This window comes from Pelodiscus sinensis, chromosome 2 (genome assembly GCF_049634645.1).
Source record: "Pelodiscus sinensis isolate JC-2024 chromosome 2, ASM4963464v1, whole genome shotgun sequence".
Lineage (NCBI taxonomy): Eukaryota > Metazoa > Chordata > Testudines > Trionychidae > Pelodiscus > Pelodiscus sinensis.
Window position 1 is genome coordinate 218585624 of NC_134712.1, and position 15098 is coordinate 218600721.

The window sequence follows — 15098 nt, forward strand, 5'->3', positions numbered from 1 at the left end:
GGGAGGGCTGAGACCTAATTGCTGACAGCTAAGAAGGCAGCTTAAGTATAAAGCCAGGTTGCCAGCAACAGAAGGGGGTGATAGAGGAGTAGTCTGCACTTACTCCTTGTGAGGAGGGAACTTGGGGCATGTCTACACAGCAGGGCAAAAGCCGAATTAAGCTACGCAGCTTCAGTGATGTCAATTGTGTAGCTGAAATCGAAAGAGCTTAATTCATCTTTTGGCGCTGTTTCCACAGCAGGAAGCCGAAGGAAGAGCACTCTTCCTTTGACTTCCCTTACTCCTTGTGAAATGAGGGCTACAGGAGTTGGAGTAAGAAGTCCTCCATATCGACATTATTTCAAAATAATGGCTTGCAGTGTAGACATGCATTTTGTTATTTCAAAATAACATCAATTATTCTGAAATAACGCTGCTGTGTAGACATAGCCTGGGACTGACTAGCAAACCCTGAGGAGACAGAACAGCAAGTAGGACGTTGTCAAAGGCTACATCTACATTGCATCCCTCTTGCGCGAAAGCCTATGCAAACGAAGCATGTATTAGCATATTGCTGTGCTTCATTTGCATAATTAATTAGGGGCCGTTTTTGCGCAAGAGGCTTTTGCGCAAAAAGGAGCCGTCTACACAGCTCCTTTTTGTACAAAAACCCCCTCTTGCACAAGAACCATTCTTCCTCATTTTTTCATGAATAACTTGCACAAAAAGTCCTGTCTTCTGACGATCGACTGTATTTTTTCTTGTGCAAAAACACGCTTGTAGTGTGGATGCTCTGCAAGTTTTTGTGCAAAAACTCTGCAGTGTAGATGTAGCCAGAGTGTCCAGCAGGAGGCTCCTGCAGTGGGGAGTGCCTGCTGTGCTACATTGCCATACAATGGGACTTCGATACCCCGGAAGAGGGGAAAATGTATAGTGACCTGGTCCAGGGCTGGCCCGAGCCCTTTTGCCACCCTGGGCCCGGGCGTGCGGCGCTGCCCCCGGGCGCAGGGCACATGCGCAGGCCCGCCCGTGGGGTGCGGGCCCGCCCCCCCCCCCCCGGATGCACAGTGCATGCGCGCGCCGGCCACAGCCACTGGCGCGAAGACCGGGGCCCACTTCTGGGACTCTCAGAGCATGTGCAGGCCGGTCATGGCCACTGGTGCGCAGCCCGGGTCCCATCCCCGGAGTGTACGGCACATGCGCTGTCCAGCCAGGCCCGGCCAGAACTGCTGGTGCACGTGCCGGGCCATGCAGGGCCCCGCAGCTGGGGGCAACAGTACTGTTGGCTGGCGCCGCGGGGCCGACGCTGCGGGAGCTGGGTGCGCGGCTCCTGATGGCAGCTGTAAAGGACGCCGTGCACCCCTTACAGCTGCCATCAGGCGCCCCCCATGGGTTGGCGCCCTGGGTAGCTGCCCGGCTCGCCCATGCCTCCATCCGGTCCTGACCTGGTCAGAGGGTCAAGTCATGAAGAAGGAAAACCTTGAACTGCCGAGGGTGTGAGAGGACAATGGGAGAGACACTGGCAGAGGAGGTCACAATGCCCCACAAGAGAGAACCTCTGGAGTGTCCAGGATGAGGCACCAGTAGCAGTGGGTGAATCCCATGACACGGACACGTAACAGTAATAATAATCAAGCCAAAATTACTTTTGCCCATAGCGACCTCTCTCTACAGCTCTGTAACACAAGCTATCTGGATATGCCATTACATGGTGACCAAGGGTATCCCAGTACATTCAATAAGTTTATGTCATAGCCTATTCCATGAAAGGGCAAGTCACAGCCACAGTGATGTCTGTGCAGGGCATGCTCACTCTGTGACCTGTGAGGCACACCCAGTGAGGTGGAGGATACAGTACCATGATACAGCTGCACCATGTCTCTCTCATGGTGCTCTGGGTGGCCACAGTAGCATGTTCCATGTGAAATTAGGGGAGAATGCCATCGCTGGTGGAGCAAATAGAGCTGTGCCACAGATTTATTATAGTTTTAAATTTGAGCAGTAGCCCTTAAATGAATAAAATGCACAACATAATTGCATGGCAATTATCCTGAAAGCAACCGCAGCCTACATTGCACAGTAAACTTCCTCCTTTGCAAACCTTTCCCCAAGATTTGTTAAAAAAACTTTTGAAACAGCCATTGTTACTTACAGCAACACTGTCATGGTCACATGATTGGTGAAGTTCAATGTCAAAATCCGTGAAGTTCAGTAAAACACGGTGGCCCTGGTCAACTTTGATAATCCAAGAACAGTCAGTGTTGTCACTGTAAGGTTGAGGGTAGTTTGGAGAATGGATTTCACCACTGGAAGCTTGGAAAACTCCTCCACAACCTGAAAAGGGAATAATAAAAACCATCTATTAAAAACCCTTATTTATCCTCAGGAGGAATTTAGCTGACTTTTAACCTAACAGTGAGATATCTCAAGTTTTTTGTTTTCTGATAAGGACTCGGGAATCACTAAATTGGATCAGACCAATACTTCATCTGGCCCGGTATCATGTCTCTGACCAGACCAGTGCCAGATGGCTATGTGGAAAATGTAAAACTTTCATAAAGGACAGCTATGTAACAGCTATACATTTCTTCCTACCTCTGGCAGCTAGTGGTTGGTTTATGTACTGACGCTGAGGATTGATGCTCCTTCAGCCTTTTATTTAGCTATTGTAAATGCAATTATAAATCTTTTTCACATCAGTATCACACACACTACGCAATCAGAATGGTTGGATTTGGCATCACAGACTAGTAGTAATTTAAGCAGGGGTTGGGAAAAAGCTGTTCTGAAAACATAACAACTTTGAGTCCCATTACTCCTCTGAAGAAAGTATGATCAGAGATGTCTGTTTTTATAGGGACAGTCCTGATTTATGGGATTTTTCTTATATATGTGCCTATTACCTCCATCCTCTCTCCTGATTTTTCATACTTGCTATCTGGTCACTGTCTGAAGAAAGGTCCTTTCCACCTTTGTATAAATATTTCTTTTTCTACAACTTCAGGCTACTGTAAGAGACACAACACTGGACTAGCTGGACATTGGGTATGACCCAGAATGGCAATTTCTATATTCCTTACAAGATTCAAGTTTATTTGACTTAGCTTTCAGGTCTGGTTGTCTCTTGCTGGATAGTCTGAGTCCTCCACCCTATACTTATGCTTTCCAGAGCTTTCCCGAGGGATCTAACTCATTGTGTGATACATCTGAGCAGAATAAGACCAGAACTCATAATGTCTGAACAGACCTGCACAGCAAACCCAGTAGAAACTGCCTGACTTTCCAAAGGGAGCAATACCAAGAAGAGGGTTTATTAGGAGTTTGGAAGGGGTTGTTTCCAGAAAGGGAGTCAGAGATGTTGAGTCTGCTAGGGAGGGAGGGAGCCTATTGGAAGTAAGGGAATTGTGTAGCTGTTGGAGTCCTGTGTGAGGGATCTTCAGATGAGAGATTCAGGAAATGGAGTAAGAAGATGCCATAAAAAGTGAGGAAAGAGAAGACCTCACAAACTGCAGATAGTTTGGATGAAATTTAGATGAACATCCCAATAGTTGTGGGAAGGGCTTAACTAAATGAACATTTTAGGTTACCCATTTAGTAAGAAAAATCTTGACCATTTCATTTGCATGGTGAGAATGGAGACGTATGAAATTCAGAAAAAAAATCCAGTTCATTTAATAAAATGAGAGGGTGGCTATTAAATTCGCATCTATTCACTATTCAATTAGGTCATTTACCAGCAATTCACTTTTTCATAAGAACTCACGTGGAAGCCCATGTTGTTGGCTCTAGTGCCCCTAGCTTTGTGCATGGAATCGGGAGTTGTAAGAATCATAGTAACTTTTGAAATGAGCAAGAGCACTTCATGTCTATGCTGAAGGTCTACTGCACTCAGGGGATATGTGCTACTGTATCCCCTCCCTACACTTCCTGTCCTGCCTTCTGAAAAAAAAGATTTCCAACTAATAGGGGTAAGGCATGATGTATATATGGATGTGTACAAGAGACCTTTTTACTTGTAGGTAAAGCTGGATGAAAATCATTCAGAAACAGTAACATTCATCCCAATACACAGGGTCAGCACAAGGTCTGTATGCTGTTTAAGTCCCAAATAAGACCTCTTCTGAGGCCTGGTTTACTCTTAAAAATTAGATCAACTTAACTACGTAACTCAGGGGTGTGGAAAATTTGCACCCAGAGCGATGTAGATAAATTGACTTAAGACCAGGTGTACATGTGGTCGATGGAAGAATTCTCCCTAGTTGCTGCCTGTTGGAGAGGTAGATTAACTACACTGACAGAAACCTCCCTTCTATCAGTGTTGGAAGCTATAACACTATGGCACTATATAGGCAGAGCTGCAGTGGCTGGACTGCAGACATGGCCTCAAACAGGATGACAAGGGACACAGACCTTGCACTGATTCTCTGCACAGGTGCAAATTTCACCCAAACATTTTGATGACTTGTAAATAAACTTTTATTGTGATAGTATTTGTGCCCTTATATGCACAAATATGCAATTTTCTTCATGTCCACGTTCATGGACAGCAGATATCTGACCTTTATCTCCCAAGCCGAGATTAATTGAAGGGAATTTGTTTTGGGTGAGGGCAGCAGTACTGTACTTCATTCCAGTCTGGTTATCCAGTCAGGGAAGAGAAACAATGCATAACTTTGTGGCCAGTCACAGAGCTGGAATATTGCACTGTGAATACAGAACTTGCAGTGAATATTTGACAGGTGATCCACATGCTGAAGTTTGTTTACAAGAACAAATATATTTGTGAAAATGATTCTCTAAATCTCAGCAGAAAAACAATGTGATAGAATCCACCCAGCTCAGTTCCCAGGCCCCAGCCCACAACAAGAGCTGGAGGTTGTCATGTACATCCTGGATGCAGTAGCCACATAGCAGTTCTGTGGGTACTAATGAATGTATTTTGATTTCTTTCTTTTCCAATAACTCACTCAGAAATGGACACCATGCAGAACCAGGCATGCGCCATGTGCAACAACGTGAATCTGTATAGGAGGCTAGGGAAAGGGAATTTATATTTCACAGAAGAATGCAGATATAGCTGAATAACAACCACAAGCGGATTCTATGATGGGCACATGGAGCTGTGTCTAAACTGCAGGCTTCTTTCGGAAGAAGCTTTTCCAGAAGAGATCTTCTTCTTCCGAAAGAGAACATCCACACTATCAAAGCACATTTTTTTTGAAAGATAGCATCCACACTGAATGGACACTATCTCACATTTCAGCTGTGATTACTATGAACAGAGTGGCCACCAAGGCACCTATGCTTTTTCCTCTTTCCTCTTCTTTTGAAAGAAGTCCCTCTTCCCCATCCATACATGCCTTTTTTTGAAAGAGCTCTTTCAGAAAAAGGCTTCTTCCTCGTAGAAAGAGGTTTACCAGTGTCAGAAAAACCACTCTGTTCTTTCGATTTTTTTCGAAAGAATGCAATTGCTGTGTGGACAGAAGTAAAGTTTTATCGGAAAAACGGCCGTTTTTCTGAAAAAAATCGGCAGTGTAGACATACCCTGGGAGATAAATATACAGAAACCGCAAACTTAAATATCCATTTCAGAATCTAAATACTGTAAGTGAGTGGACTTTCAGAGGTCCTGTGCACCTACATGAAGTTCACACAAATGGACAAGCATCTCTGGATTTAGGTACCTAATTTTAGGCATCCACGTCTGAAAACTTTGGTCTTCACTTTTATTACAGAGGGCAGGCATATTAGTCAGGCATTTTTCATTTCAAAGGTAAGTGAATGTAGCTAAGCTTGTCATGACAGAGTGAGAGGAAGGGAGCTCTAGAGCCCATACAATGGGATGAAGAGGTTGGCATAACAGGCCAACAGTCATCAGTTTATTACTGAATAGTGGAATGCTTAGGTGCACAATAACCCCATGACTTATTGGACTTCCAGAACCTCCTTTCTGAAAGTAACTGTCAGTTTCATCAAAGCCATATATATAAATCATGCACTTTGGGAAAGGAAATACATAAAAAAGAGAAGGGATTTTTGTATGGGTTAGTTTCTTTTTTTAGGGCTCTGGTCCCTTTCCAATTTCCGTCATTTGTGTGTTGCAATCTAAAGGGTACAATAAACAGAGGAGAAACAAATAAAGTGGGATAAGCATAGCTGCCAGTGGTTTTTAGCAAAATATCAGATTTAAGTTTAACAGCAAAGACATTTTGAAACTGTTGTTAAATTTTTAATTCCCTGCAAACCAGCTGCAATTCAGTGTTCCCAAACACTTTCTGGGATATCAGATCAGAGGGTCCAACAATTTATTGGAAAATTGGGGCTGGCAACCAGCATCTAAATATATGCCTATAAATAAGTATCCAAAATGCTTTTTAGCATTCTGAATATAGGGCCTTTTTCAAAAGATTTTCTGTACTGTTTAGAAAAGCACTGTTGTGTATTTCAGTGTTACCAATGGTATTTGCCTGCTGTCATTTGAAAACAGCTTGTTTCACTGTTAACTGGTGAGGCTTTGAACAAATAATTGCATGAGGGATGGGTGAACCCTACAGAGTTCAAGGTTTTACTAATCACTCCAAATATTTTTGGAGTTCACAAGGTTCTCAAAACTACTTTGCGTTCTCAGATCTTTCTTCACTTTGTAATTTAAAACTGAAAGGGCCGCTGAATGTTTAAAAAAACCCAAACAAACCATTTTGTTTTAGCTATAAGGGAGCCGGAGAGATTAGCTAGGGATAGAAGGTTCAGCAAGTGGTTATTCTAGTGGGAAAAGAATTGTAATAAAATAAGCTGTATATAAATGTTGTCTTTCTTTTCCTACCCACTTTACACAGTTTCTCCTAAATGAAATGCAAATCCAGTAACATTTTGGTTCACATCAAACTTTCAAACCTACAGTATTTGAAATGGTTAAAAATGTATAGAAAACAAGTTCACTCATCCCCACTTCCTCCTGGACTTCATCAGTTTTTATCAGCAATGAACCCCACAAACTCACCTCCTGGGGTCTCTTGCCAAGTGGCATTGAACCCTCTTCCATTCACAAATCTATTTGTCTTGAATCGGATTACCATGGCATTGCCAGTACTAGAGACCTGTAAGGGATTCTGTGCGGGTCTTGAAACACACAGTTGGGCCAGTCTCGGAGACAGAAGATCAGGCCCACCATAGATCTGGAAATTGAAGAAGTATTAGTGGTAAAATCCTTTTAAAGAGACAATTAATCAAACCAAGTTAATCAGAGCTTACAGTGTACATGGTTTTGCTAAGTATGTGCTGTATTTGGGAAATATTATATTCTGAGCATTCTAAATGAACTAAAAAATTCAAGTGTCTAAAATTATTGACCCAACTCCAAATTTTAAAGGACACACTTGCTGCTGCAGTGTGGTCAATCAACCATGAAAAAGATTATGTTTCTGAACCGTCCATATTCAGTGCGTTTATAATGTGAAAAGAAGTTGTGCAAAAAATATTAAGGAGTGATGCCCAAAACAACAGAGTTCCTCTCATATTGAGCACCCAAGAGGGTTTACTTCTTCTGCACAGTCAATGTACCACCATCTGAAAGTTCATCGGATGTTTGCCAGAGGTACTAAGACCTTAAGCCACCATCTGTGAGTGAGTTCAAGCTTTTAGATGAAATTTTCACAGTCCAAGCATTCAGTAAGAGTCTTCTACTAGAACTTTTGCCCTTTTCCCCCTTCATACAATCCCCTTCAAGCCATATCTGTATAAAATTAGAACACTTACTCTGTAATCCATTGATGTAGTTGGCTGAATCAAGGCCAAAACTAGTGTGCTGTGATCAAGGAAGTAAGATGAAGTCTTTCTAAAACTCTTTAATGACAAAGGTAATCCCGGTACTGTGAAAAATATTCATCGCCACAGAATGCAAAAAAACCTCAGGCATTTGGATATTATTGCTTCTTATTTAGCAGAGTGTATCTCACCAAAGTCTATCTGCCATGAATCTCAGACAGTATCATACTGCAAGACCATCAAGACCACTCCCACCCACATAACCACTGCTGTTTCATGCTTTGACAAGTGATTCTTGAATTGCACAGTTGGAATAGAGTGGAACTAAATAATTCTGGTTCACGATTTCAAATTCTCTGAAGTTTGGATCTGGAGTTTGAGTCAGGATTATTTGTAATTAATGTGCCCCAGACTCACTATCTCTTCATTAGCATGGCATCCCACAGCTGCAGGAAAGGCAAATGTTCAGTAAAAGTCAGTTGGGCATAGATGCCTAAGTCATATGCATGCTTTTGAAATTTTTACCTTCTGTTTTGGCCCCCTATGTTCCATCAGGAGTGGTACCAGAGAAGGGTAGCTCAAAATCTACCTGCACTCAATAGGGGCCCCCCAGGGTGAAGGCTGGTGAGAGACTACATTAGCAGCATCCCTCATCCCCAAGAGAGAAGAGGCTTGTATCTCCCCCTCCCATTTATTCCACTCCTATCCAGTTGCTCCACCCCACCAAACTTCAGGCTGAGAAACTTCCTGAACTTTCTCCAGGTAGGCGGTCAGGAGCGGATGGGGAAGGGAGGACTGAGGACTGTGATTGGCTTGGTGGGTAGTGTGTCAGGCTGTGATTGGTGGGACTTGGTTCCCCACCTCACAAGGGTGGCAATCATTCACTGACAAGCATTTCTCCACAAGTTAAATTCAAATTAGCAGGGAGTGGTTTCCACAGATCAGAAAAAAAAAACCCATCAGGCCTTGTTAATGGCACCTGGACCCACAAGATGAAACCCAGATGTTCCAGTTGAAAATTGGACAAATGGCACCCCAAGCTACAACTGACAGACTGTGTCCACCCACTAACTAAGCTGCTCTCTGCCCCCTGCAGCGTACAACAGTATTCCCTTGTTGTTCAATAAATATCTCTGTCCATTCTCAACCAGTACCAACCAAATCTGTAGCTGTTCTGCTCCCTAACTCTGTATTAGATTATGGGAAATTGTGGCCACTAAACCCAGCAGGCTTTGTACCATCAAAGCCCTTTGCTTAGAATTCTGCTGGCAGCATAAGTAGAAACCAGGTGGAATCTATCCCTGTATTTTAGTAATCTGGTGAATTTCAAATGGTTTAGAAAAGCCCTGTGAATTCACCTTCAAGTTCTGGGGTGGAAATGCCACAAGAACTCACTCTCCTGCTTCTGATCTCTTTGAAAAATAGGTGTGGATGTACACAACTATGATCTTTTAACAAACTCCTGACATTTTGAGCCTTGGAAATGGTTCATGTGCTGTCTAAGCTCCAGGCCAAAGTACAAGTCAAGCCTTTTTGAATCCTGAACTAGTGTCACTACCCCTAAACCTCAAGGATCAATGCAAGGCCACTGTAAAATCTTTGCTTCATTGTGCACGAGCACAATGGGATGCCACACCTTACCCTACCCTGCCCTGCCCTTAGGAACAACAACTTTGACTTTTGCCAGTGAAAACATTCAGCAGAAATGACAAAGCATCACCTTCAACTCTGCACTTCAGTTCCTCTAGGAGTAACAAATAAATACGTTTTTAAACTAACAATCTAATATCCAGAGGATTCTGTCTTTTGTTTTTAGTGGTTGATTTCACAAGCCTAATTGAATGTTTGCTTTAATTTTGGATGGGAGCAGACTTTTGGCTTCTGGAGAGAAGCAACATGACTTCAATCTATAGGCTCTTCTGTCACCAACTGTCTAAACTCTAAAGACGTTCTGGAGAAATCAGAATGAATGAAACTGCTGTTCAAATGCGGGCTTCATAACGAATGCTTGAAACTCATTGTCAGCAGTAAAACCTCACTATGTGAATGTTTGATTGGGCTAACAACTCCTGCTACTGTCAGAACAAAGTCTGTTCACAATGTGATCCATTTTTCTCTTGCTTGCAGTCTCCCTTCCTGACTCAGAGCTCTAGCACAGTTTGCAGCCAGAAACATGTGTTCTAAATCATCTATTGTCTGGTAACAATATTTGGCAAAAAAAAAAACCAAAAAAAAAAAAAACCAACCCTAAGTCATTTAAATTTAATGAAAATAATGCATATATCTCTAAAATATTCTCAGGGTTCTCTGGGTGGTCTACACGGAAGCATAAGTCACCTAACTTATATTGCTTTGAGGTGTGAAAAAGTGCCCCTCCCAAAGGCATGCAAGTTTTGTGCTGTCCATACCAGTACTATGTCAGCAGGAGATGCTCTCCCATGGATAGACCTTCTGCTTCTCACCAAAGTAGAATAATTATGCAGATGAGAGAGTGCTCTCCTGTTGGCATAGTGCATCTTCACCAGACATGCTACCGTGGCACAGCTGCGTCAGTGAAGCTGCACAGATGTAGTGCTGTAGTGTAAACTCACCCTCCCGTGTTCCCACTTGTCCTCAATGTGTTTACAGCTTCGTGCTATGGACCAAATTCAACCCTGACATAAAATCCCCTGATTTCTGTGGTGAATTTGCTCCATTTTGAATAGTTATACTTAATGCTATGGCCACTAAAGAAAAAGCTAGAGGGAAGAAAAAGTTAGTGAAAACTGAATTTCTGTTGGTTTCTTTTATGTTATTGGCCTGTTTAAAATTTACCTTCTATACAGTTTCAAAATCAATAGAGCTAGTCAAAGCCAAGCAATTGTGTGGCTTTATTACAGTTAGGAGTGAATTTCCTTTTCTCCTTTATGCCAGTTCAACTAACCAGATACTTTCAAAAGTGCTGCAGCACAACCAAGCCACAGTGTTTCCATGACAAAAAGCAATAAAATGTTACTTTTAGCTTCAGAGGGAAAAACCAATAGTTACCACATGAACATCTAAAACAAAAGAGGGAAGAAAGAATGGAAAAAATTCTAGGGTGTGGTTCATGAAAAACTGCAACAGATCTAAGCTTTAAAATCATAAATAAAAAATAAAGGCATCTGTTTGACTAGAGAACTTGATTTAGAGATAATGTGGGGTTTTTTTTGATTGAATGGTTGGGGTGCTGGGCATCTCAACAAAGCCGGTGGTTTTAGTCTGTTTTTATCTTTTGCTTCTGCCCTGTTAGCTCCATTTATTGTTAAAATCAAGTCAGCATTCCAGAGTTATGAGCAACAGAAAGGCTGTATTTCTATGGCCAGCTATCATCATGACACAGATTTCGGAGAATAAAACTGGTTCCTGTTTAGATGGCCTGCTTGGAAAAAGGGGAATAAGCTTTGATGGAGAGACAAAGTTACTTGTGTCATTAAGATCTAATCAACCTGTCTCGTTATATTTAAGTAAAAGGAAAGGATACATGAGCAAAATTCTTTAATTTCCAATCCAGTGTTCCATCTTGTTATGGCAGCACAAAATTCCCCTCTGAAATTTACAAAATGCTAATGGATACTAAATAGGAAATTAAATAACTGACAATGGAAACATGATTTTTTCATGGGTTTTTTTTTTCAATAGAAACTGTTTTCAAGGTTAATTTTAAACTCTCCCATTATTGCCCAACAGGGATTTCTTCAATTATTTTAAAATGTAAAAACACCCTGTCAAAAGCCAGGAAAATGCTCCAGTCAAGAGTCATCTTTGTTTTACTGGAGTGCATGCCAAAGAAACCACTTCCTTTCAAGATGTGGTACGTGCAGTATTTTAAAAGGCAACTGAACTCAGTTGTTCATCATGAGAAGTCTGAAGAACGATCACATTGTCTAATGCTGCCATAATGTGGGGCCATTTTTGCAGCACTGGAAACCGAATGTATTGTTTTTCTAGAATGCATACATTGGAAATGCCTGGTTTCAAAGTTGATTTCTGAAAGCACAAGTAACATCATCCACAGGTTCTCACACCCCAAAGAAGTGGCTTTTGAATGGCAGAGAAGAGTTGTCCTTTGTGGATGAGGCTTGGAGCTTTGTAACTTTTGGCCAATACTTTGAAACTTAAGTGAACTACAAGGAGTCTGTCTACACTATGACCCTAGATGTGTTATCCCTGTGTGTGTTTGTACATACTTGTGCTAGGTCTCATTGAGTTAGTGCAAATATAGATAGCAGTATCATCAGAGGATGATCTCTTTCACGGGTGGGTTTTTTTATGGGTCCTTTGGTGACTAAGGAATCCAGTCCTCGAGCCACACATTCATTGGCAGACATTGCAGGTGTTGTAGGGCATCAGGGTTGTTTGTCTTTTCTTTCCTGGAGTTTTTCTGGGACCAGAGCAAGGCGACTTTCCTCAAAAATGGTCATTCTGTCTCTGACAAGTTTGTTGCCAGTGATCCTGTCCCAGAATACTTTCTCCCAGTGTGTGGTGTCAATGCTACATCTTTTAATATTTATCTTTAGGATGTCTTTAAAGTGGGGTATGGGTTTGTTTGTTTTTTTGGCCTCCCCATTTCCTTTCTCATTCTGTGAGTTGTGCAGCAGTTGTTTTGATAAGCGTATTCCAGGCACACATGCACAGTGCCTGCTCCACCTCAGTTGGTGATGGATAATTAGGGACTCAACAGCAAAGATGTTTGCTTCTGTGAGGACTTCGGCATTAGTGCAGCAACAACCCAGCTTTATGTTGAGGATCTTCCAAAGAAAGAGCTGCTGCTGGTGTTCCAGGTTTTACAGATACTTTCTATAGGTCACCCAAGTCACACAACCATGGTTGGGATGGCGAGTTGGGATTACCACTGCTGTTTAGGCTACAAGTCTAGTGTGTGTTCTGATGTTGTGATTATTGAACACTCGGTAACACAGTTTGCCTAAAGCTGGCACAGCAAATTCTGTGCTGAAACTCATCATCTATGTCTGCCCTTGTGTGATGGCTGCCAAGATAGGCAAAGTATTCTATGTTTTCCAGTTCTTTGTCAACGTAGATCTTCCTTGCCATGTCTGATGATTGATTGGGAGCTGGCTAGTGGAGCACATTTATTTTGTCAACATTCAGAGTTAGCACTCGACTTTTGTACACTTCAGAGAATCAATGAAAGGCTGTGCATAAGCAAGAGACGTTTCTTACTAGAGATTAACACACTCATTTGTGCCAGAACCGAGGTTCCTCTCTACTGCCATTTGGATGATTTACAACAGTAATCCCCTTACTGCAGGGCTCTACAAGGGACTTTCACCTTAATTAGCTGCTTCCTTCTTATTACTCCATCATGTGGATTATCCTCTGACATGAGGAAACTGTAATCTTTGATACTGTTCTTTCCAGTTACATGACTCATTTAAGGACTATGGGGTTCTCAGGGTACATTGCCTTTTACTATGTGCACATACAATACTTAGCAAAATAGGACCCCATTCTTCATTGCGGCCTCTAGGTCTACAGCCAAAGAAATAAACACCTCTTCTGAAAACTGTGACCATCATCAAAGACCGCCGACTGGAGATATGGCCTGTTCTGGTAGTGCAGGTCTTGTTTCTGTGCTCTAGACAGAAACAGCATAACCAGCAGCCTTTAGAGCACTGCAACCAAAGCTCTTACCTCCAAGACATCATAGTTGCAGTCTGAATGATATTCAATGTCAAGTTCCTGAATGGTAAGCTGAATGCTGCTTCCAGGTGCTGTGTCTATGTACCAGATACATTCCTTATTGCTTGGGTATTTGTTTGGGTAGCCCGGACTACTGAAAGATCCTGATGCACCAGAGAGTTCCCCACCACAACCTGTGGAAGTAGCAAAGCACATTGGCCAGTTAACTACTATAGAAACAAAACATTTGACAGCTATGCTTGGAATAAAAATTAAGTATCAGCACATTTTTAATGTGCAAATATTGTACAATAATTTGGGCTGTGATACCATAATGGTAAAAATTTGAGGAGAAACCACTGACTTATAATGAGTAAAATGTAAAACCCCATGGAAGTCCCTTTGCAGGGGCACCATTTGGTTTTATAGCCACTCCCTCTTTTTTCTTGGCTTTGTCTGTCTTATTTGGAATAATGTATGTGCCATAATAGACCAACATGTTGGTGACAGGTTAACATGCTACTCCCTTCCCTACCAGTAATCTGCCTTCTTACTTACACACACATTTGAAAAATAGATTGGTTTTAGAGATATCTAACCAAATACACATTTACAGAGATGTTGAAGAGGATCAAAGTAATAGCTACACATTTACTAGTCAGTGGAAATGAGGCCATTCTCACAGTTACTTTAATTGGGCTGAGGTAAACATTTAAATCATAGAATCAGAGAATACTAGGACTGGCAGGGACCTCAAGAGGTCATTGAGTCCAGTCCCCTGCCCTCATGGCAGGACCAAATACTGTCTAGACCATCCCTGATAGACATTTATCTAACCTACTCTTAAATATCTCCACAGATGGAGATTCCACAACCTCCCTGGGCAATTTATTCCAGTGTTTGACTACCCTGACAGTTAGGAACTTTTTCCTAATGTTCAACCTAAACCTCCCTTGCTGCAGTTTAAGCCCATTGCTTCTTGTTCTATCCTCAGAAGCCAAGATGAACAAGTTTTCTCCCTCCTCCTTATGACACCCTTTTAGATATCTGAAAACGGCTATCATGTCCCCCCTCAATCTTCTCTTTTCTAAACTAAACAAACCCAATTCCTTTAGCCTTCCCTCATAGGTCATGTTCTCTAGACCTTTAATCATTCTCATTGCTCTTCTTTGGACCCTCTCCAATTTCTCCACATCTTTCTTGAAATGCGGTGCCCAGAACTGAACACAATACTCCAACTGAGGCCTAACCAGCGCAGAGTAGATCGGAAGAATGACTTCTCATGTCTTGCTCACAACACACTTGTTAATGCATCCGAGAATCATGTTTGCTTTCTTTGCAACAGCATCACACTGCTGACTCATATTCAACTTGTTGGTTCACTTATTCCTTGGGGAAAAGCCGGAAAAAAGCGTCTAGACTGGCGCGATCCTCCGGAATAAAGCCCTTTTCCGGAGGATCTCTTATTCCTCCCTGAAAGTAGGAATAAGAGATCCTCCGGAAAAGGGCTTTATTCCGGAGGATCGCGCCAGTCTAGACGCTTTTTTCCGGCTTTTCCCCAAGCCGGAAAAAAAGCGGCGGACATGTTTATTTAAATCCGCAGGGGATATTTAAATCCCCCCGCGGATTTCCCTATTCTGACTTACCTGCTTTGCATGCCTTTTCCGGAATTTGGGGCCAGTGTAGACGTAGCC

At 42.3% G+C, this 15098-nt stretch overlaps 1 protein-coding gene across 3 annotated transcripts in view; it reads right to left on the reverse strand.

Moving 5' to 3' along the window:
* The window catches only part of LOC102443731 (tRNA (cytosine(38)-C(5))-methyltransferase), a 277295-nt gene that overhangs the window by 100175 nt on the left and 162022 nt on the right, over positions 1–15098 (reverse strand). For all 3 annotated transcript variants that reach the window (XM_025182828.2, XM_006119493.4, XM_075922454.1), the window contains 3 exons: positions 13417–13598; positions 6980–7154; positions 2132–2313 (listed from right to left, as the gene is read on the reverse strand). In XM_025182828.2, the coding sequence (XP_025038613.2) occupies positions 2132–2313; positions 6980–7154; positions 13417–13598 (539 nt within the window). The remainder of the gene's footprint in view (positions 1–2131; positions 2314–6979; positions 7155–13416; positions 13599–15098) is intronic.